Source organism: Erpetoichthys calabaricus, chromosome 3, assembly GCF_900747795.2.
Source record: "Erpetoichthys calabaricus chromosome 3, fErpCal1.3, whole genome shotgun sequence".
NCBI classification, from domain to species: domain Eukaryota; kingdom Metazoa; phylum Chordata; class Cladistia; order Polypteriformes; family Polypteridae; genus Erpetoichthys; species Erpetoichthys calabaricus.
Window position 1 is genome coordinate 11,951,326 of NC_041396.2, and position 25,200 is coordinate 11,976,525.

A 25,200-nucleotide genomic window follows, 5' to 3' on the forward strand; every position below is an offset into this window, starting at 1 on the left:
ATAGTTCTTTACTTGTCTTGTACTGGTCCTGTGTGTGGACAGTAGAGGGCACTCCAGCTCCCCAAACCCAACACAAAAGACACAGGACAAAAGTTAAAGGCACAAAGAGTATTTTTATTCTCTGGAAAACTCTTCACAAGTGTTTCCCACCACCACAGCCACCAATATATGAAGGATACAGCACACAGTGTCTCCTCTCTTTCTTTCTTTCTTTCTTTCTTTCTTTCTTTCTTTCTTTCTTTCTTTCTTTCTTTCTTTCTTTCTTTCTTTCTCTTTTTTTTTCTTTCTCTCTTTCTTTCTTTCTTCCCTTCTCCTCTCCTCCCAGCAAGCTTCATCCATCTTCCACCCGACTCTAGCTTACCTCTGTGAGGCCAGCAAGTCCTCATATATTCACCAACCTGGAAGTGCTTCTGCTCTTCCGTCCACATGATCTGTAAGCACTTCTGGGTAATGCGGCATTCCCATTCCATCAGTCTCCACGATCTTTGCAGCGTCCCCCTGGCAGCACCCATGGTTCCCAACAGGGCTGAGATAAAGCACTCCAAGTCCCATGATGCCCTGTGGGAATCCAGGGTACTGCTACAGACCAGGGGAAGTGCCATCTAGCGTTCTGGGTAGGGCAGTGCCTTAAAAAAGCTGCCTTTCCCCATCCTTCCATCTCTCTGGCATCCCGGCCAGGTTGGGCTGCCGGCCATCCCTTACATTTGATTATGTATGTGTTGTGCTTTGGACCTGAGGACGATTATTTAATGTCACTGTATGCCACAGGATGCTATACATGGAAGAACAAACAGTAGACAATTAAAGCTTCCATGCAATTAAAGCCATCTTCCTTAAACTGCAGAACTTGATACAGATTTGTTAGTCTGATCCTGGGGACACAATGTGTTTTATTAGAGACTTGCAACTGCAAACATAAACGGACAGATTGTAAAAAAGTACAAAGCGCAACACGTGGGCGACAGGAACATCAATTATAAATACAAGCTGGGAGACAACGAACTACAGGCAGCAAACTCTGAGAAGGATTTAGGGATTTACTAGGGGGCTCCGCCCCCTGCTCGCTTTGCTCGCCAACCCCTGGCGTTGGGGCATGACAAAGAGTGAGATGTATGAATGAGATATAGAATAGTGTGAAGGTGTGGATGATGCATATAGAAAACAAACAATAAAGTGCTTGGCACAGTGTAATGGTTTATTGGAATATTTCTTTGTACACAACATTAGTAGTAAAGATGGTGTCTTGTCCTTGAATGAGTCTTCCTTGGCATGGAGCATTTATAACTTTAACTTTAACGTCAGATGAACGTCGAACACGTGAGAAGGCAACATAAAGTTGTCCATGTCCAAAAACGGGTTCAGAGAGGTAGATGCCAACCTTGTCCATGGTTTGTCCTTGTGATTTGTTGATGGTCATGGCAAATGCAGGTTTAATGGGGAACTGTCAGCGTTTCAATGTAAAAGGTAATTCCAGGTCAGAACTTGTAAGGTCAATTCTAGGAATCAGAACAGTATTGTTAGCATGTGATCCTGTAAGAACTGTCGCTTGAATAACATTGTGTGTCACGGTGTTGACGACTAAACGTGTGCCATTGCATAAACCCTGTTTAGTGTTAAGTTTTCTTAATAGCATGATTATTGTTCCGTTTTTAAGGCTAAGATTGTGTTGTGGTAATCCGGCTGGGTTAATAGTGTTCAAATATTCTAAGGGTAAATTAAGATGGTCATTGTCGTCATCAAAGTCAAGTTTGTCAGAGCTTAGAAAGAGCCGTACCTCTCCAGGAAGTAATGAAATGACCTGGTTATTAATGTGATTAACATTAATATTTTTTGGATATAATATAGTCCGTTGTGTTGAAAGGGGTATTTGGTCTAATGAGATTGCTGTTCCAAATATCTCCATAAGTAAGTCGTCGCAGATAAAGGGTTGAGGAATTGTAATAATATCTGGGTGACGTACATCTGTATTGGTGAGTGTACCATCTCCCAGTTGTAATAAGCAATTGTTATATTCGGGATCTGGACATCGCATGTTTTGTACTAAGTGTATATTTTGAAAGCAATGCCAATTGTCCGCGTAACATTTTTTTGAAGCGCGTTGTAGGTTCCCGACGTGAATTTTTTTTTGTTTTTGATGCGGGTGCGTGTTTGTGGTCCCGTTACTCGAACCATCTAGTTTTGTACCCGTGATCGTATCGTTAGAAATATGGATAAGTAATAAGGAGGATCACACTCACTGTTAATATGCGCACTGTTCGTTTCTTCGTATTATCACCAATCAGGTCTCGCTCCTGTATATGTATTGTAGTTCGCTCTCTTGTTGTTTATGTATGACGTCGTCGTGTATTTTAAGGTGGACTGAATAATAGCTGAGCGCATGGCATGTGGAGCAATAGCTAAGCACTGTCTAAAATCTCCTCCTAATAAAAGTACCTTTCCTCCAAAGGGAATATTATTATTCATCAACGCAATGCCAATTGTCCGCGTATTTTAAGGTGGACTGAATAATAGCTGAGCGCATGGCATGTGGAGCAATAGTTAAGCACTGTCTAAAATCTTCTCCTAATAACAGTACCTTTCCTCCAAAGGGAATATTATTATTTATCAACGTTTGTAGAAGTTTATCAATGGTGTTGAGTAAGTGAGTGGATGCCATTGTAAATTCATCTATAATTAATAGTGTGGCAAGACGGATGTCACGTGCATTGTTACTGTTCATTTTCATAGTGGACACCGATGTTTCTGTGATTGGGACCGGTATATTGCCTTTTGGTGGCCTGATATTTACTCCGGTATATGCAAAAGCAAATGAACTATTGTAGGATCTAATGCAGTTCGTAAAGTTTTTTACTTTCAGGTACTTCGTTAGTTAGAAGCTTCTGTAGATATGCAGGATATGAATGTAAAGGAGGCAGTCTAATTTGACCCTTGTGACAACAACGTGTAAATTCATTACTTGTATTGCCAGTTGTTTCTTCAGGGAAGTTAAGTGAATGACAATGATTGCAAATGACATTCATTAATCCCAATGAATTTTCATGAATAGTGGACTCATTATTGAACGTGTTGTCAGCTAACTGGCGCAATCGTTTAGCAGGTGTCTGTCGTTGATGTCCTTGACGTGTACGTTTTGCTTGTGCCGTTTGAGAGGCGCGTCGTTGTATGTGCAGGATTTGGGACGTGCTATTCTGGAGCTGTAATCGATTTGCCTGTGCTGTAGTTTTGAACCCTTGCTTATTTGAGCTTTGCGTTTTTGGAGCCGAGACATTTTTTCTTGGCACATAGCCTCACTTTTTTTTATCTCTGTTAGTGGAGGGGGTGTTTGTGTGTGGTGGGTCTGAATCGTCTTTTTTGTGTGTGTACCGTTTCATGTGCTATGTGGCGCTTGCGTCTGACTCCTTTCTTTTTGGTTTTCTAGGGGCGCGTCACCTCATTTCTTATTTCAGTTACTGGAGGGGGGCTTTGTGTGTCATGGGCGTCTGAGGAGGGGGGGTGTTGCTTGGAGGGGGTGGTGGGATTGGTGGGGCGCGAACGGCTAATTTTTTTGTGTGCTAGGGGCTTGTTGAATCCTCCTCTTTGTGTGTGTCCCGTCCGTTGCTTGTAGGGGGGTGGGGTTGCTTGGAGGTGGGGGTGGGATTTGTGGGGCGCGAGCGGCTTTTTTTTTTGTGTGCTAGGGGCTTGTGGAATCCTCCTCTTTGTGTGTGTGTCCCGTTTCGTGTGCAATGGGTTTCGTGCGGCGCTGTGTGCGTCGCCGGCGTCTGACTCCTTTTTTCTGTGGTCGCAGCGCCTCATTTCTTGGGGCGCCTGCGCAGTACGTCTTTTGTGTCCACGGCCCATGGCCGGATGTCCCTGCGTCCATCCGGTTTACCATTCTTGGTTAGTAATGTGGATGTTGACTCAACCTTTTTCATCATCTGCAAGCAATTGAAAAGGCAAATAAAACATATTAGGTTATATCATAAAACTGTTGAATATAAACCAAGAGACATTACGCTTAGAATATAAAACACACTACTAAGACCACTTCTGGAATATTGTGAGCAGTTCTGGCCACCACATTATAAGAAAGACATAGCAGCACTTGAAGCTGTACAGAGGAAAGTGACCAAGGACATGTCCTACATATGTTCCTAACCCTAATCCTAAACCAGTTTAGTCTTGAGCAGAGTTTACTGCATGGGGACCTCATCCAGGTTCTTCAAAATATTCAAAGGCATTGATAAAGCAGGTCCAGCAACATTCTCCCAGCTTAGGGGTGAATCAGGTACTCGAGGACATCAGTGGAAATGAAGGGCAAGTGCATTTAAAACAAGTCAGTAAGAATTTCTTTATGCAAAGAGTTGTGGGAATCTGGAAAAAAAAACTACCAAGAACATGGAGTCGAAGCAGAAACCTTGACAACCTTTAAGAAGAATCTGGAGGAGATGTTGGGCCAGCTGAGCTGTTTGCTAAACTAACAAGCTCGATGGACTGCATGGTCTCCTCTCATTCATCACATTTTTTACATTCTTATGTTCTAGGTTGATAATTTCCCAAGGGGAAATTAAAATTATACACAAAGTCATAAAAATTACATAGTACACATTATAATAAATATCCTTATCATATAGCATAAGAAAGAGCTGCTGCTGTCAATAAGAGGCTCATAGACGGCTATAAGATGAGGCTGACCTGCTCAGATTGTACCACAGGTTTATATTTAAAGTCATTGATTATTAGATAGAGAAGGTCTTCCTTGTTCTGTCCAAGAATGGAACGTGTTGATTGATGAAGTTTTCCTTGTTTGAAGCCAACAGCATTCAGAAAGATTGATCATCATCTTAAGTGCAAAAGAAACCCAAACCATGTAAGTCTCGAAGAGTTCCAAAAATGTCCACTAGAGGGGGAAGTATCCTCAAGAAAGCCCAGACTAGTAACACGGAAGGCCACCTGCAATCCTTATAAATAAAAAGATGTATTTCTCAATAGAATGTGCTGAACCAAAACTGTCTTGTTCAAAAAGCGGACGCCTAATCTTAAATTGTCCTTCCTGTTGTTTGTCTTAGACTGGCCTGCCCCTACTACAAACCCTGAACTTAAGGTTCATGGGGGTAAGGCCAGGTACACCAGGGTCCCTAATTTTAAAATTGATACGAGGGGCCTAATCTGAAAATAGTGTAAGGTTGCCTGATCTTAAAGTAGAACCCTGGTGTATAATGGTGTCCGCTTTTTGAACAAGACCCCAAAAAGCCTGCTCCGTGGAGCACAAAAAGGTAAAACGGAGTTGCCGGAAACTCAAGAAAATTCAGTTAGGAGTTAGGATCCTGGGGTCATTTTTCAAACTATTGACGGGTTATTTTCTGGCTCTAGTATTGAGTTGCATATCGTTACAGGAGTTTTCGGCACTGAGGAATCTGATGAAATCGTTTGGTTTTCTGTTTAATGCTTTTTTTTATGTGGGCTGTTTTCCACCGCCATTTTGTTTTTTGTTCAGCTGTGTGAAAATGCCAGGTTTTTTCCCAGTAAAAGGGGTGTGGCTTCAAAGGTTGTGATCCTGTCAGTTTATTTCTCATTAGGATAAAAGGGACATTCTAGGCTCACTTCCTTATTCAAGTAGCCGTTCTTGCTCTCTAATTTCATTAATTCATGTTTGATTTCTTACTGATTTTGAACTCTGCAGTCCTTTTTGTCCTTGTTCTTGTCCTGCGGTTTTTGTTCATCTCGTTCAGACCCTTACTTCATTTATATTTTTATTTATACTCGTTGTCATTTTCACTTGACCTCTGGGCAGAATGCAAAGAAAGTCCCAGTATAGAATCCAGAAAGAACATTAACAACAGAACATCCATCCATTATCCAACCCGCTATATCATAACTACAGGGTCACGTGGGTCTGCTGGAGCCAATCCCAGCCAACACAGGGCGCAAGGCAGGAAACAAACCTCGGGCAGGGCGTCAGCCCACCACAGGGCACACACACTCACACCAAACACACACTAGGGACAATTTAGGACCACCAATGCACCTAACCTCCATGTCTTTGGACTGTGAGAGGAAACCAGAGCACCAGGAGGAAACTCATGCAGACATGGGGAGAACATTCAAACTCCACGCAGGGAGGACACAAGAAGTGAACCCAGGTCTCCTTACTGCGAGGCAGCAGCGCTACCACTGCGCCACCGTGCTGCCCCACAACAGAACATAAAGTCAGAAATGCAATAAGAACAAGCAAAAGAGATGATAAACACTCACAGTCACTAGCGCACTCAGAACGAACTGCCAGGAACTGTGGGAAATCCTTATCATACAGAGGTGAGGGAAGTCCCTGGCGGTGATGGGCAGGTGGTCCCATCTCTTGTAGAACAATCCACAACAGACAAGGCACATAACAAAGGTTTAGAGATAAAATCAAAAGCAAAGAATAATGCTGTGACCAGTGTCTGTGTGTGGGGGCGGGGGTACATCTAGTGCTTGTCATTTTTGTTTAAAACCCCTTTTTTGAGTAAATGGGAAAGCCCCCAACATTTTGCCACACTGGTTGATGACAGGTGATGTTCAGACAGGGTCGCCCTTCTGGAAGACAGGGCTCCTGACCAATGAATGAAGAGGAGAAGCGGAAACACATTGCCTGTCCATATACTACTCCGATTTCTTCAACACCCTGCATCACAAAGGCACTCTTCCTTCTCCTTGAGTCAATATTTGTAGTTTTGAATTTCTTTCATCAAGCATTGCTGTTGAGCTGTTTTTGGGTGGACATCACAAACCCAGTGCATTTTCGGATTATCTCCATCTCTGGATTATCACTTCATTTTGTGGCCTTTTCACTTACATGACCTTCTCAATTGTTTTTTCGTGTATTCCTTTAGGTTTGTCTCTTCTCCTGCCTCTAAACAATGTGTTACTCAACACCCTTTCAGGTTTATCTTTTGTTTCCCATAGGACTGGCCATGTTTTCCCACCTGGCTCATAACACTGACCCTCACTTGTCTGAATATTCTTTTTGAAAATCCACTGAACTTGTCTGCATGTCTGTCACCCTGAAGTAAACGCTGGGGAGATAAATTACCATGAGAACAAGAGTAGAATGTAACAGACCTCAGAGGGGCTTACTGTGGGGGTGGGTGGGGGTTCTATTCAATAAGGGCGCGCACCAAAAGGCGACCTTCAAAAGGGTGACCTCAATTGGGCGCGGAGAATAAAAGCACACGTAAATAAAAGCGATCTTCAAAGGGGCGACCTCAATTGAGCGCCGAATAAAGGCGCGCGTAAATAAAGGCGAGCTTCAAAAGGACGACCTCAATTGAGCGACGAATAAATGCGCGCGCAAATAAAGGAGCACTTCAAAAGGATGACCTTCGGAGCGAATTAAATTAATTGTCCTTGATTATGCTAATAGACTGCATCTCGAATATCTACGTGGCATTGCACATAATCTCCAGCTTCAAGTGTAACTTGCTTTCACCTTGTTATACATTCAGTCATTGCCTTAATCTAATTTTCTGTAATTCTGAAAACAAGGAAATATAGGGAGCTTTAGAAATAGTTTGTTAGAAGTTCATGCATTAATTAATTGGATGTTTTAATATTCTTGCTTTCACCTTTTTATACGTTCAATCATTGCCTTTATCTAATAAATTTTCTGTAATTTTGTTGCATTTGCCTTTATTCGCTGCGCCCAATTGACGTCACCCTTTTGAAGCACTCCTTTATTTACGCGCGCCTTTATTCGGCGCTCAATTGAGGTCGCCCTTTTGAAGATCGCTTTTATTTATGTGCGGTTTTATTCGCCGCGCCCAATTGAGGTCGCCCTTTTGAAGGTCGCCTTTATGTGTGCGCCCTTATTGACGGATACCGTGGGTGGGAGGGTGTTTAATGACGTGTTGCAATGGAGGCTCACCTACAATATAAAAATTCACCTTATTAGACTCAGAATGCTCCAGATGTATCTATTCACAATTAATGGCCGTGTTTCGAGCGCTTTCTTCTTACGCTCACATTCCTCCTTCGTGACCGCGGTCAAGTTTACACACCTGCCTCATTGTCTGCTTTGCTCCACGGGTCAGCATGTCACTTTTTTCATTTCAGGACAGTCTGCTGACATGCGCCGCATTGCACAACTGGAAACAGAAATTCAAGCTTTGAAGACCACGATTTCCAATCTTGAAAAACGTAAGTGTCACCTCCATCCGCTCACTTTTGATGGTGCAGACATCTGTCATTATTCAAAGGGAAATTTCAGTGGCACCTGTGGTGAAGTGTACTTAGGGGTCCGTGGCATCATGTGTGTTTTATAATAAATAAACATGTGCTCAGGCTGTGGGGGTGGGTGGTGTAGGTGCATGAAGTTCTTGAATCCGTTGAATTATCACAGAGGGACTTGGACAGCAGACAGGCTTGGGCAAATTTGTGGCAGATGAAATTTAATGTCAGTAAATGTAAGCAATTAAACATAGGAAGTACACTGTGTATACAGGTTTGAATACACAATGGGAAGTCTGAAAATCAAAAGTCCACCTAATTAGAAGGATTTAGGAGTCATAGTGGACTTGACACTATCAACTGCCAGACAGTGTTCAGAACCTAACAGAATGTCAGGTTATATAGCGCCTTGATGTGTGGAGTAAAAGTCACAGGAGGTTCTGCTCAGTCTTTATAACACATTGGTGAGGCCTCATCTGGAGTCCTGGGTGCAGTTTTGGTCTCTAAGCTACAAAAAGGACATAGCAGCACAAGAGAAAGTCCAGAGAAGAACAACTATGCTGATTAGAGGACTACAGGGGATGAGTTATGAGGAAAGATTAAAAGAGCCTTTACAGTTTAAACAAAAGAAGATTAAGAGGAGACCTGATTGAAGTGTTTAACATTATGAAGGGTGTTAGTGCTGTGGATCGAGACGGTGACTTTAAAATGAGTTCATCAAGAACACGGGGACACAGTTGTAAACTTAAGGGTGAATTTCGCAGCAACATAAGGAAGTTTTTCTTCACACAGAGAACCACAGACACACAGACTAAGTGACCGAGTAGTGTGTGGTGGATAGTAGGACTTTATGGACCTTCAAAACTCGACTTGATGGTATTTTAGAAAAATTAAATGGATTGGACTTGGTGAGCATTGTTGGACTGAATGGCCTGTTCTCGCCCAGATTGTTCTAATGTTCTGGCCAAGCAGCCCTGGGGTGTTGATGAGAAAACTGGCTGAGTGCTGACTCACATGCAGATGTAGTAATCTGTGGCACTCCCGTAACTGTAATTAAGATGACTATGACCATTCCAGTATAAAAAGAGCCCAAGTAAAAGGAAGAGGGAGATCCTAGAGTAATGCTGCACTGGAATTTTAAAATGGAGGCAATGGGGCAAGGAGTACCACTGGAAACTGATAGCCTAAAAACATACCTTCTTGTGCTTCTTGTGTTCCCAATGCTTATTTGTGACAACAAAAGCAAACTGGAAATAGTCATTTTTATCTTATATTCCAGATATTATTTTTTCTTGAGTTAAGGATGCATTTTCTATTTGCTTGTTTAAGAGTAGTGACTTCATGGGAAGAGATCTCACACAAATGCGGAAGTAAATCAACCCGATACCAAGCATGTGGTAGGAAATGTTTACTGTGATTTCGTCTTTCAAAAGGAAACTGCAGCCCAGACAGTTAAATGTCAATCCGGAGGAAGACAACTTCTGAGGTAGCGCACACAACTGGTCTTCTTTTACAATGGCTAGATCTCATAATATTAGTGTGATTTTGTTTGAAAATGACATACATAAGCTATTTTACCACGTGCTTGGTAACTTTCTTGGCTTGAAAAATGGACGTACTTGGTAGGTTTTAAAGCTTTTATTTCACAGTGGTGCCCCATGCCCAATAGCCTCCATTATAAAGCACCAGTGTGGGCAAGATATTTCAAAAAATGTGTAGAAAACACTTGACTTTAGAACACAATTTTGTGAATGTCACACATGCATGTCCAAGGGTGACTTTCCAGGCTCATACCACTCAATGACACAAGAGGGCGCAGTCACTAACTCTTATCACTCTTAACACTCTCAGCTCAGGGGCATTTGACCACGTCTCTTTAAGTCAGGCTAAAATAACAAGGTGCTCCTGAAAGGTGGCATCTCATTCAGGAGATGACGTACCCGCATTCTGAAGGTCCCACCCTGTGCCAAGACCACTCTTCAGAGCCTATGGATTCAAAGCCAATGGCTAACGGATTCTTTTCTTGACCCTTTGTGCTATCAGGCATTTGTTATTATTAGTTCTTGTTCCTTGCAAGTACCGTATATACCCACGTATAAGTCGGGTCTTGAAACCTGAAAAATCGATCATAAAATCAGACCCTGACTTATACGCCCGTTCAAAAATGTGATACTTAATTTTTTTTTTTTTTTGACATCTTCTTGCCTCCTTGTAATCGGAATATAAGTTTAATGTCACTGTGCCCTGTGCAAATATTATAAATCTGCTTCTTCTCACATGTACAGCTAAAGGCCAGATTTAACACACAGGGGCTCATCATTTACAACTGCTAGGCAAGCATTAGAAGACAACAAAGAGACAACTACCAAAATGGGCATTGTGGCTCTGTGTGACAGAGTCAGTATGAAATTGTATCATCTCTTTGCCTTGTTTGGAATGGCGTGATTTACCTAAGTGAGGGCCTGCACATGGAGAAAGAGTATAAAGCCTTGGAACAGTGCCCGGCACACCTTTGAAGCCGATGGACGGATGGGAGATAACATCATCCGATCCTGAAAATCCTTCTACCGTAGTGACAAAAATGGCTCTACACAATGGCTTGTCGTGGCTTCCTTGTCTGTTATACCACGTAAACTGTCATTAACCCTTTAACCGCCAACACCCTAAATATTCCCCATGCCAGGAGAAATCTGAACAATTTTCGTTTTTTTACTTTACATTTATTCAAGCAGTATTTACCTGCTGAAATACCTGCTGAAATGTTTCAAATAAATGGTCAATCAAAGGACGTATCTTGAACAAGCAGTCACGGTTTGGATCTTTCATATCTGGCTCAGATAACGGGCAGCAGTCCAGTTGAGATGCTGGGGATACACCCACTCATCGCCATCATCCGATGCGTCGTCATTCACAGTATCATGCAGTGCACGTTGCTGATCATCATTGTCGCTAAAATCTTCTTCAGAACTGCTACAATCATGATCAGAATTATTGTCCAAAATCGCCTGCAAAACCTCACTTGACGTCAGTTTACGTTTCGCCATATTCACAGCTTTCACTTTTGAATCACATTACGTGAGCGGCCAATACAACCGCAGAGTTGTCGAAATACAACGTAATAATAATACCCACGCCAAACTGTCAGTTATACTACGCGCCAGGCATTCACATAACCACAGGCAAATGTGCCGGATAATTCCGGCAGTAAGGCGTCAGCAATAAAGCTACGATGCCGGATATATCCGGCAGAGGGCGGTTAAGGGGTTAAAGAAAGCTAAGTTATTTTCTCTTATGTGATTTCTTACCGCCGTATCACTATGGGAGGGATATCGCCTCTTTATAATATATCTATTTAGGTTCAGGTTACTTAAAATGCCGCAATTACAAAAGAAATTATTCCAACTGGGGAGCTTACGCCCCCTTAAGGAAAACACTCCTCCAATCTCGCATCAGTTTCTCAGACGCATCGAATTTTGTTGCGACAGCACAGTTACCAATTTTTTTCGCTACTTCAGCGACGTTTAATTTAAAACCAGCTTCATATTTTCTTCTGATCGAACGTTTCATCGTAGATAAGGGATACTCTTATGATAAAGGTGTATGAGGGCGTGAGATACAAAAAACACAAATCAGTGCAAACGTCGCTTCAGAATATTTTGGGTATTACCGTGTGGTCACAACAGATAGACGGAGAGGTTAGGAGCACACGCTGATACAGCGCATTGCCGCACCCACATATAAAAAAGGCCATGTGCTCCGTGGTTACTCTCTCAGGTGGGCATTAGCATATCAGAATCCCTTGTACCAATAGCTTGAGTTTTCCTCATTCGACTTATATGACCGACATTATAAAATACCAGGAATTATACTGTAATATCAAGTCCCAACTTATCCGCAGGAGAACTTATCCGCGAGTATATACAGTATTTCTTTCCAGTCCTGTCCTCCCCTAGGCCAGCAACAGAAGAAATAACTTTGACTTCAAAAATACCAAACGTATCCTTTAAATCAGTGTTTCCCAATCGCTGGCATCAGTTTGTAGAAAATTTTTGCCAGTCCGTGAAATGGCAGGCCTGGCCATTATATGAGTGCTATAAATACGAAAGTCCCCCAAAGTGCAAAATGTAAAGTCACCGGTTTGCTGAGCTCCTCCTGTGTTAACCCAGAATCATGTGATGATACGAGCCGCTTGTTTTACACAAACCTGGAAGGACGATCACTCGTCATTAAAATGACTGGCTTGAAACTGCTTAGGGGGACAAATCAGAAGGACAATCAAGCATCACTAATTGAAATTTTGAAAGACTGACCAGCAAAAGAAGAAATTTCACACCAATCAGGAGTGCGTTTCATTGTATTTCAGGTTGGCGCCCTCCTCTTGGACCTTTCTGTTTAATTTTCTTTTTTTTTTGTCATTGACCTCTAAATTGAGCCGAGTGTGGCATGACTTTTACAAACGAATGAATTTGCATTCAGCTGTCTAATTATAATATTTAATATTTTCACAGGTATGCAGTTTATCTACTGGAGCAAACACGGCCAAAAGAGATTTGGCACCAAAAACGACCAGCTAACCTTTGATGATGGAGTGAAGCTCTGCAAGGAAGCCAGTGGAGAAATTGCAATGCCAGCAAATGCAGGAGAGAATGCGGCCTTAATGAAGCTTGTGAAATCTTCCGAGGCATACCTTGGGCTGAACGACAGGGTGAAAGAAGGCAGGTTTGAAGACGTCAGTGGGAATCCCGTGACATTCACAAACTGGAAATCAGGGGAGCCCAATAATTACAATGGGAATGAGGACTGCTCTATAATAACATCTGATGGGATTTGGAATGACGTTCCGTGTAGTCGGAGTTATACCATAATTTGTCAGTTTCAGTAAAATGGGATGGAAGGAAGTCCGATGTAGACGTAAGATGTCTGCACGTTTGTTCAGATATTTGTTCAGCACACTCTCTGTACAGCTTGTCATGAGTATTCAATGTCTTATTTCACACAGAGCTATGGTTGTTCTTGATTGCGATTACACCTGCAGCGTGTTGCACCCTCTTCTACATTCTCGTACGTCACTGTGTCTGTGGGTACGCCTACTTCATCTGGTTTTCCATTCATTCATCATTGACACTTTCAAGTCAACACTTGTGATCCTTTTAAATTTTTTTTCTAATTTTTCAACAAATTTTGTTTTTGCAAGACGGCCATGAAAACAAAATCAGCCGATTCAAGGACAAATCGAGAGAATCGTTCAACAGCAGCTGAGGTCAAACACCAAAGCAGAGAACTTTATCCTTGGGGTAAAAACAAGTTCAAATTCGTTAATAAATTCTTGATCATAACCAGAATAAATCCTTACTTTTTTTTATTTTTACTATTCAGTGTGCATTTTTTAAGTGAAAAAGTTTCTTTGTTTTCACAAAGTTTGGATTTGGAGTTTGAATTTGAAATAACTTGAACTTGACTTTACACCGTGTGCGATTCACATGCATGCCTAGCAACAAGTAGCATTGCAATAACAAAATGACGGCGACCATGAAACACCAGAAAAACAAAATTTTATCACTTGTGACCACTAGAGGGCATTGCAGCAGCCCAAACTCCAGACACATGTCCCAGGTGCAAATGCAAGGTTCTTAAACAAATACCTTACAAAGGCTTCCTTCTGGTAGTGGCAGAAGCGTAATACACTTCTTTCTTTCTTTCTTTCTTTCTTTCTTTCTTTCTTTCTTTCTTTCTTTCTTTCTTTCTTTCTTTCTTTCTTTCTTTCTTTCTTTCTTTCTTTCTTTCTTCTCCTTCACACCTCATCCAGTTGAGCTTTGTCCATCCTCCACACCCAACTGCAACTCACCTGAATGAAGTGGCTTCTTTTATTTTGAACCTGAGAAGACTTGCAGTGCCAGTGTAAACACTATAGGGTCAAACAAAAACCACAAATGTTCCTTCTGGTGGTCTCCCAAGAAACCCAAAAGTGCTGTCCTACAGGACTACAGACCCCAGCATGTCCTGTGGGTGTGTGTGTGTAGGAATCCTAGCCCAGGGATGCTACCCTCTGGTGCAGGAGTGTCAAACTTTGGGCCTGGTGAGCCGCAGTGGCTGCAGGTTTCCATTCTAGCCCTTTTCCTAATCAGTGACCAGTTTTCACTGCTAATTAACTCCTTTTCCCTTCATTTTAATAGCCCTGTTTTTAAGGATTCATTTCCTGGTTAAATGGCAGCCAAACAGAAATGAGATGTGAAACAAGCCGACAGATGACCAGCTAAACTGGGACTTCAAACTCCAACCAATTTCATTCCAACAAATGTCTTAATGAGAAGCCGATTCTTGCTGTTAATTAAACCCGTTATTTAACTCCATGGCTTGTTGCTGCTCTCATTCTGCCACAGCAGACATTTCCAAAACTGTTCATTTTTCTGTTTTTGCTAACAACACTATCAAAATGTTTTGGTGAGCTGAGAGATCAACCTTACAGAGACCTTTACCTTTCTTTATTTTCAGATACTGTGTGATGGGCACAGGTGAGCTGGTCACGTGGTGGCTTGTTTTGTGTCTCATTATTGTTTGGCTGCTAATAAAGGAAAAAGAGACAACGAAGGGGCCTGTTAATTAACGTTTATTGAAATTAAGGGAAAACAAGTTAATTAGCAGCAAAACCGGTCATTAATGAAGAAGATGGTTTGAATGAAAACCTGCAGCCACTGCGGCCAGTCCAGGACCAGAGTTCAACACCCCTGCTGTAGTGTATCAGGGGAGCCACTCTTCCAAATACATTGTCTCTCCCTGTCCTTCCATTACACTGGACTCCCTGCCAGGAGGTAAGGAACTTCAGACCATCCCTAGACACTAGCATATTCACTCTGAGGGTGCCATTTCTTGCCAACCTCCCAGCAAAAGCAGGGAATGACCTCCCTATCTACTCCAGCCATTCAGAACAGCAGCCTCCTGGCCAATTAATAAATCATGTGCCATCCTGGTCGAGACGCCTGCCCAAGCCTGCCATCCATTATACACTCTGGCAAGCAAGTTTCCCTGTAGACAATGCTTTGATTTTTTTTTCATTGTCCCTTCTTGTTCACTTCAGGCCAGGGCTGGTCATCCTTTGGATGGTCATCTAGTCTTATACAGTCATATGAAAAAGTTTGGGAACCCCTCTTAATTCTTTGGATTTTTGTTTATTATTGGCTGAGCTTTCAAAGTAGCAACTTCCTTTTAATATACGACATGGCTTATGGAGACAGTAGGATTTCAGCAGTGACATAAAGTTGGATTAACAGAAGATAGATAGATAGATAGATAGATAGATAGATAGATAGATAGATAGATAGATAGATAGATAGATAGATAGATAGATAGATAGATAGATGGATATGAAATGCACTATATGATAGATAGATAGATAGATAGATAGATAGATAGATAGATAGATAGATAGATAGATAGATAGATAGATAGATAGATAGATAGATAGATACTTTATTAATCCCAAGGGGAAATTCACATTCTCCAGCAGCAGCATACTGATACAATAAACAATATTAAATTAAAGAGTGGTAATAATGCAGGTAAAAAACAGACAATAACTTTGTATAATGTTAAATGTTAACGTTTACCCCCCCCCCCCCGCCCCCCCAGGTGGAATTGAAGAGTCACATAGTGTGGTGGAGGAACGATCTCCTCAGTCTGTCAGTGGAGCCAGGACGGTGACAGCAGTCTGTCGCTGAAGCTGCTCCTCTGTCTGGAGATGATCCTGTTCAGTGGATGCAGTGGATTCTCCATGATTGACAGGAGTCTGCTCAGCACCCGTCGCTCTGCCACAGATGTCAAACTGTCCAGCTCCATGCCAACAATAGAGCCTGCCTTCCTCACCAGTTTGTCCAGGTGTGAGGCGTCTTTCTTCTTAATGCTGCCTCCCCAGCACACCACCGCGTAGAAGAGGGCGCTCGCCACAACCGTCTGATAGAACATCTGCAGCATCTTATTTGGAAAATATGCAATATGCATCATAACAAAATTAGACAGGTGCATAAATGTGGGCACCTCAACAGAGATATGACATCAATATCTAGTTGAGCCTCCATTTGTAAATCTAACAGCCTCTAGACGCTGTCCTCCTATAGCCTGTGATGAGTGTCTGAATCTCTCCAGTTCAGTTCAATTTGATGGACAGCCTGCTTCAAATCATCCCATAGCTTTTCGATGATCTTCAAGTCAGGGGACTGTGACGGCCATTCCAGAACATTGTACTTCTCCCTCTGCATGAATGCCTTTGTAGATTTCCAACTGTGTTTTGGGTCATTGCCTTGTTGGAATATCCAATCCCTGTGTAACTTCTTTTTTTAAATTTATTTATTAATTTTATTGTAATCATTCCATACAAATAGATCAATTTTTACAAAAAAGGATTAAAGACAAATCAAACCCCACCCTTGAGAAGGAGAGCATGGCCCAAAGGAGAATTGCTAAGGGCTTTTTAATAGGGCAAAAATAAATAAGGAAAAAAAATATATAAATAAATAAATAAATGGAGAAGGAAAAGAAATGCGGAAATAATTATTTCTTCTTATTCTAAAATATTATTGATTAGATCCTGCCAGGTTTTGAAAAAATTCTGTACAGATCCTCTAACTGAGAATTTGATTTTTTCCAATTTCAAATAATGTAAAACATCGGTTTCCCACTGACTTATCAGAGGAGAGTTAGGATTCTTCCAATTTAACAAAATAAGTCTGCGTGCCAAAAGTGTAGTGAATGCAATCACCGTTTGCTTGTCCTTCTCCACTTCAAGTCCGTCTGGAAGAACACCGAACACAGCTGTTAATGGGTTAGGAGGGATTGAGACCCCAAGGCTGTCTGAAAGGCACTTAAAAATCCATCCATCCATTTTTCCAACCCCCTGAATCCGAACACAGGGTCACGGGGGTCTGCTGGAGCCAATCCCAGCCAACACAAGGCACAAAGTAAGAACCAATCCTGGGCAGGGTGCCAACCCACCATAGGACACACACAAACACACCAACACACCAAGCACACACTAGGGCCAATGTAGAATCGCCAATTGACCTAACCTGAATGTCTTTGGACTGTGGGATGAAACCAGAGTGCCCGGAGGAAACCCACGCAGACACGGGGAGAACATGCAAACTCCACACAGGGAGAACCCGGGAAGCGATCCCGGGTCTCCTTACTGCGAGGCAGCAGCGCTACCACTGCGCCACCCTTGAATTTCTCCCCTGTATTTGAACAGGAAATGTGCCAATTCAGTCATTTAGACTATAAAAATTATCCAAATTATTGGAATCATACAGAAAAAAAAATTATAGTAGGCCTACAGACCAGTGGACACATTTATTTTATGTTATCATTATTACTTGCTTTACTTTTCATAATGACAGCCTCCCCTGACCACACATCCCTGCTGGTTCCACAGTCACCATTTTGTGTCACACGGTTGGAAATCGAGTGGTAATTTATATGTATACTTGCATCTATTTAATTTCTTTTTTGACCAGGAGGATATTATCATATATGATCATATGTGTTTGTTGCTGGGTATAACTCAATAAAGTGTATATAAGTAAAAAAATCTTTATAATTATTGTATTTTATTCAGGAACACTGTAATAGCCTAATATAAGGCATGCAAAATTTAAAAAAGTAAATTCATGGTTCATTTATTCTCACTCCTTAAAAATACAAAATGAACTGAACTTGAACGAGTTCAAAATTGAAATGGTGAACGATGAACATGAATTTATTTATTTTAATCTGTGTGAACTGAACTTTGAGTGAGTTCTTGTGAGGTATGAACTTGCACAACACTGCTCTGGATACTTGTTTGAAAACAGTAAAAGTGGAGGAAAGAATCCAGCTTTTTGTACTGCTTCAAAACAATTAAACAGTAAAACTAGACACATTACCTAAAGACATTTCATAATAATTTCTTTTCTGGGTATTCCTTACACATTCATTGACATTTGCATAATGATTGGAAGCTTATTCCAACTTCTTCGTCTTCCCACTTCTATGTTGGGTCGATGTGCTTGATCAACCTTCTCCACACAGCTCAGTCCTGCACCTCCTTGTCAGTCAGGCCTCTTTCCTTCAAATATTCTTCTTCATCATCCATTCACATACACTGGTACCAGTATTGACAATTAGAGTACAGCTCCTTTGTCCTGCTACCTTCTTTAAGTCCAGCTAGACCCCTGGAGCACCTGATCACCCCTGCTCCTCAGAATCAGCCAGTATTGATTCATCCCTGGTACGCCTCTGATGATGCTTCTCTGTGGGGCTTCCCTGACTGCTCACCTCTGTCAAACCCATACAGGCACCACCCTGATTCTGCTCTGCTTTCTTTGTGTCCCCTAGATTTCTTCCTTCCCGATTTCTTTCTTCTTCATTTCTTTTTTGCTCTTCCTGACCTAATCAGATCTTTTTACAACCCTGTGAGAGTCGGTGCGCTAAATGATCTGTGGAGCCTCAGCGAGGACAGACAATTCCCGCAAATAAGCCATTAGCTAATTCTCCCATTTCACTCACCAGAGGGGTATTTTTCGTACGTGGATTACTTGTTTAGCCGGATGTAATTGTTGATGATTTGGCCTGATCCTGGATCTGTCGTTTTTTTCGAAACTCTTCCTGAATGTGTTATCATAGCATTCATGCTCGGAGCAGGTTTGTTCTATGTAAACAAGGATTAGCTCACACACTTAATCAGTGTCCGTGTGTGGAATTCATTCAGTCATGGCTTCGCCGTTCATGAATGAGCGACCAATTGATATCGGTGCGCAAATTATAAGAAGAGAATTTCATATAGAGAGGGCTTTGCCATCATCTATAGGCTACACCGATCCCTCTCCCACTTGGACAGAGGCAGTGGTGTTTCTAGACTTCCCTAGCGCCTCCAACACAATCCAACCTCTGCTCCTTAGGGACAAGCTGACAGAGACGGGAGTAGATTCATACTTGGTGGCATGGATCGTGGACTATCTTACAGACAGACCTCAGTATGTGCGTCTCGGGAACTGCACATCTGACATTGTGGTCAGCAACACAGGAGCGCCACAGGGGACTGTACTTTCTCCGGTCCTGTTCAGCCTATATACATCAGACTTCCAATACAACTCGGAGTCCTGCCACGTACAAACGTTTGCTGACGACACTGCTATCATGGGCTGCATCAGGAATGGGCTGGAGGAGGAGTATAGGGACCTAATCAATGACTTTGTTAAATGGTGCGACTCAAACCACCTACAACTGAACACCAGCAAAACCAAAGAGCTGGTGGTGGATTTTAGGAGGCCCAGACCCCTCATGGACCCTGTGATCATCAGAGGTGACTGTGTGCAGAGGGTGCAGACCTATAAATACCTGGGAGTGCAGCTGGATGATAAATTGGACTGGACTGCCAATACTGATGCACTGTGCAAGAAAGGACAGAGCCGGTTATACTACCTTAGAAGGCTAATAAGATGCTGCAGATGTTCTATCAGATGGTTGTGGCGAGCGCCCTCTTCTACGCGGTGGTGTGCTGGGGAGGCAGCATAAAGAAGAAGGACACCTAACACCTGGACAAACTGGTGAGGAAGGCAGGCTCTATTGTTGGCATGGAGCTGGACAGTTTAACATCTGTGGCAGAGCGACGAGCGCTCAGCAGACTCCTATCAATCATGGAGAATCCACTGCATCCACTAAACAGGATCATCTCCAGACAGAAGAGCAGCTTCAGCGACAGACTGCTGTCACTGTCCTGCTACACTGACAGACTGAGGAGATCGTTCCTCCCCCAAACTATGCGACTCTTCAGTTCCATCCGGGGGTTAAACGTTAACATTATACAAAGTTATTGTCTGTTTTTTACCTGCATTATTATCACTCTTTAATTTAATATTGCTTATTGTATCAGTATGCTGCTGCTGGAGAATGTGAATTTCCCCTTGGGATTAATAAAGTATCTATCTATCTATCATCTATCTATCTATCTATCTATCTATCTATCTATCTATCTATCTATCTATCTATCTATCTATCTATCTATCTATCTATCTATCTATCTATCTATCTATCTATCTATCTATCTATCTATCTATCTATCTATCTATCTATCTATCTATCTATCTATCTATCTATCTATCTATCTTTTGCGCGATCGGCAAGATCCTTTATTGCTCCCGGATGAAATTCTTTTCGAAAGATACCGCTTTAGCTGAGAGGGAATATTGTACCTCAAAAATGTATTAGCACCTTATATTCAAAGTCAAACCCGGCGAAGTTGGGCTCTCACAACCACACAGACAGTAGGCATTGCTTTGAGGTTTTTTGCAAGCAGCACTTTTTTTATATACTGTAGACGATGCAGAAAATCTATCTAAAAGTGCAGTTTGCCAGGCAATTCGTAAAGTCTGTTTGGCTCTGAGATATTTCCTTCAGGTTTTCATAGTGTTTCCTGGACACCTGCGTGTGCAGACAATAAAAGAGGCATTTCATGTCATTGCAGGTAGGTAATACGCAGGCAAAAACACCTAGAGTTTCATGAAGAATCTCACAATCAGCCTAACATTCTCAATACCAGGATTTTCAAATGTGATTGGGGCACATGGGACTGATCAGAGTGGAGTTTGATTTGAAAAATGTACCTCTCCTCCTTATGAATAATCAGACACAGTGTCTTCATCAAATATTTGACCTTCGTCAATATCTCGTTGGTCAGACACAGGTTCTAGGGATATGACATTCCCAGCAACTGACCCAACAAAAAAAGAGGGCTATATGGAACATACCTATGGCACACATTGAGGACAAATATATGCAATGATCATCCTTTACCTGAAATGAAGTGACCACTGCATCCTGCCACTGGTTCTGAGAAGGAGCTTCCCCCTGGAATGCCCTCAGAAACAGGGTGATGGGCATTTTGCTGGAGAGCCAACTCTTCTGCAGAGGTTAGGTCTGGACCGTGTGGACCGCCACCTGTTTTTTGCTTGTCTGCCTTCTTATTAGCTTTAGAATTAATGTTCTTTACATTATATATGATTCTTTATGTCAACAATTCTTTAAATAGTTATATACCAATATTTACCAGTTTGAAGTATATTCTTGTACTGTACTTCACTTTAACCTGTTCCCATGTTCTCCTTGTGCTCACGTTTGATCTGGAATTATGACATATTAAATAATAATTAATCTGACACATAGGAAATGAAACGCTGCATTCAGTAAGTACAATGCACACGCGTTTAATTTGTCGACCACTTTTTGCCAGCAGTCTTTTGTGGTTTGGGCTGCTTTTGCAGTGTTACCCCTTGTGCATATTAAATCTTGAAATCCTTCGAGTAACTAACTAACTAACTAACTAACTAACTAACTAACTAACTAACTAACTAACTAACTAACTAACTAACTAACTAACTAACACCCACACACACACCCACGCACACACACACACACACCCATGCACACACACACGTACACACACACGCACACACACAGTTTGTGTGAAAAAAATGAGCCTGTTCTTTCGTCATTTTGTTACAGCCTATCAAAGACTTGCTGATCATGTTTTCTCGACTCAATATATATGGGCTTTTCACTCAGCGCAGGCATGCACATTCATCTTGGATGATCTGATCCAGCTAGACTAATCTACTACACGGCTGCATTTGAAAAACCGACTTATCCCGGATGAGTGTCACCGGCATTAACTCATCCAAGATGAGGCACCTGATCTCGGATGATTTAAGCAACGTACGGAAAATACCCCCCTGGTCTGAGCAGAGCTATTCTTTGAAAACATCTGCACCTGCTCAGATCATCCACAGACCCCAGACACACTTCACCACATAGGTGACTTGGGTTCAAAAAGAAAATGTAGGAGCGAGTTGCCTTTTGCAGAACATGTTAGGAGACCTGAAATCTGCCAGAAAAACCTTGGCAATGGCTGCTTGTGGATTTCTGTGAGAAAGACGCACACAGTATTAAGAGTTAGTAGATGCTGAGTCCAAATGGGTTGAGGTAGAGAAAATTATGTTTTCATTTCGTTCTTTTCATCTTATGGTTTGCCAGAGGAAATCATTTTTGATAACCATCCCCAATTCACTTTGGCTGAGTTGACAGAATTTATGGAGTAAGATGCAGTAAAGCATAAAACATCAGATCCTTATCATCCACAGGCCAACAGGGCCTGTTAAGGGAAAGGTGCAGAACAAAGTTTTGAGCATCTTCTATTTCACTGTCTGCAGTTTTTAATTCTCATTTACTATTCCTGATGTATTTCACATCCCCCTTGACGATTTCTACACTACTAAAATACTGAAAAAAATCTGTTTGGGTCGTCTTTCCCCTTATCTGTTATATTCCTCTCCAACTGTCTTTTAGCCTCCCTAATAACCTTCCTAATGGTTGTCCTCATGTTCACATTGATTCACATTGCACGTATTAGTCTTATACGCCTTATTTGTCTATTTTTGTGTGTGCAGCTTCTCTTTTTAACTCTTTATTAACCCACTACAGTTTTTTTTTTTAAATTTCCTCCTAATTCCAAATTTAGGTATGTACCTGTCCTGCATTATATGTAAAACAATTTTAAATCTGTTCCATTGCTCCTTGTCCCTGCACTTCAAAGCTTATCCCAGTCTATCCTCTTTAGACTTTAACACATCTGCTCAAAATTTGCCCTACCAAAGTTGAACTTTAAACTTTTGGTCTTTGCATCTGCACTCTTACAAAACACTAAGAAGAGTATTATAATATGTTCTCTTGACCCTAGTGGTCCAATCACCTCTACCCCCTCAATTCTATCCTGATTATCACAAAATACTAAATCCAGACAGGCTTCACCTCGTGTTGGTGCTTTAACATGCTGTGTTCAAAAACAGTCACTGATTACTTCTAAAATGTCCCGCTCTTGTGCTCCTCCATCTGCAAGGTTATCCCAGTTAATATTTGGGTAGTTAATGCCCCCTATGACTATAATATCCCCCTGTAAACTTGCCTTTTTAATATTACTGAAAACATGTGTATTGAAATTACTGTCTGCATTGGATGGTCTATAACACACTCCTAAAATAAGGTCTCTTTCCCTAATGTTTCCAGATGAATCCAGACGTTCTCACTAAGATGGGGTTCATCGTTCAACTGAAGAGGACTTGTGTTTAAATTCAGTTTGACATAAACAGCAACCCCACCTCCTCTTCTGTTCTGTCTATCCTTCCTAAAAAATGTGTATCCCTCTATGTTATGCTCATCCCCATCTTTGTTATTTAGCCAGGTTTCTTCATTATTGCCATAATCTATACTAATTAATAAAAGGCAAAGCCCTCACTGACTCACTGACTGACTGACTGACTGACTCATCACTAATTCTGCAACTTCCCGTGTAGGTGGAAGGCTGAAATTTGGCAGGCTGATTCCTTACAGCTTACTTACAAAAGTTACGCAGGTTTCATTTCGAAAATTCAACGCGTAATGGTCATAACTGGAACCTCTTTTTTGACAATATACTGTAATGGACGGCAGCTCGATGGCCGTGGGAGGAGGAGTTGAGTGTCACGTCATCACGCCTTCCACGTAATCACGTGAAAAGACTGTGAACGCAGTAGGGACAAATGAAGGAGGAGCCGCAAACAGCGAAGAAAAAAAATTCATTAAACAATTGAGAAGGGAGCGAGTGAAGCATACAAGCATGTTCATAAGGGAAACAAAGCACGGTGTAAAACGTAAGTTTAAATTAAGTTTATAGAAATGCTCCCGCTGCGGATTGCAATAACATATTCGCGAGATAAAAGTTTAATGAGAAGACACGAGGTATAAACGAACCACACGCCGTAGCGCAACGTTAGGGGCAACAGTTTCAACCATTCTATGATCTGCTTCTCGCAACTGAAAGACGGCATATGGCGGATGTTAGCGAAGCGAGCGAGTGAAGCATACAAGCATGTTCATAAGGGAAACAAAGCATGGTGTAAAACGTAAGTTTAAATTAAGTTTATAGAAACGCTCCCGCTGCGGATTGCAATAACATATTCGCGAGATAAAAGTTTAATGAGAAGACACGAGGTATAAACGAACCACACGCCGTAGCGCAACGTTAGGGGCAACAGTTTCAACCATTCTATGATCTGCTTCTCGTAACTGAAAGACGGCACATGGCGGATGTTAGCCGACTTGCTGACCGCAACGTTAGGGGCTTCAACTCTGGCGCTGACGATAGAGATTCGATTCCCGAGAGGGGATGCAGTGAGTGTGTATGCCTGATGAGCCCAGAATTAGGGAGAAACACGTGTCGCATACTCTTTGCATTATTTGAAAGTAAACTATTAAAACCATTGTATGATCAGCTTCTGGGAACAGAAAGAGGGCACGTGGCGGATGTAAGGCAACTTCCTGACCAACCACAAGCGTAACCTGGCACGTAACCACCCATACAGTCAGATTGTGATTCAGAAAACGAATGCCATGAATGTAATTACCCACGATCTACATACTGTCAAATAAACGAAACACACGCCGTAGCGCGACAGCTGTGAAAAGCGAGGTTCACAAAAAAACAGATCCTTAACAAATTGTTATTGGTATATTTTCGATCCGTTTAAAAAGGTTTTATTTTCTTCTTAAAAAATTAAAAGCAGTACTTCGCCGCAACAAAGCGCAAGAATTTGGCTATATATATCTGCTTCTCACAATTAAAAGAGGGCACGTGGCGGATTTTAGACGACTTCATGACCAAACATAAGTGTTACCTGCCAGGTAGTGTTACCACTATTAATACAAAAAAATAAGGGACGCATACTGCAGAGGGTGCCACATCCCAGTGCCAACACTTTGCAGACTCTACTTAAAAGACCCGCCCTCCTCACTGGACAGTTAAAAAGACCAATCAAACTAACGATGACATCAAGTATTACCCAATCAAAAGTAGGAAAGGAGGCATCTTCAAAAAATGCGTGTGGGATGATTTGCATGAGACGCTGCTTTAAAATAAATGATAAAAAAAAATACGGGACAAATCCCGTCCCGTATTGATTCAAA

General features: G+C 41.8%; 2 protein-coding genes across 7 annotated transcripts in view; one reads left to right on the plus strand and one right to left on the minus strand.

Moving 5' to 3' along the window:
• LOC114647655 (mannose-binding protein A-like) overlaps positions 1-13,543 on the plus strand; it is a 199,198-nt gene extending 185,655 nt beyond the window's left edge. For all 5 annotated transcript variants that reach the window (XM_051924503.1, XM_051924504.1, XM_051924502.1 and 2 more), the window contains 2 exons: positions 8,068-8,151; positions 12,690-13,543. In XM_051924503.1, the coding sequence (XP_051780463.1) occupies positions 8,068-8,151; positions 12,690-13,063 (458 nt within the window). In that variant the 3' untranslated portion in view covers positions 13,064-13,543. The remainder of the gene's footprint in view (positions 1-8,067; positions 8,152-12,689) is intronic.
• LOC114647755 (mannose-binding protein A-like) overlaps positions 1-25,200 on the minus strand; it is a 473,727-nt gene that overhangs the window by 333,168 nt on the left and 115,359 nt on the right. The gene's annotated exons all lie outside the window — the stretch shown is intronic.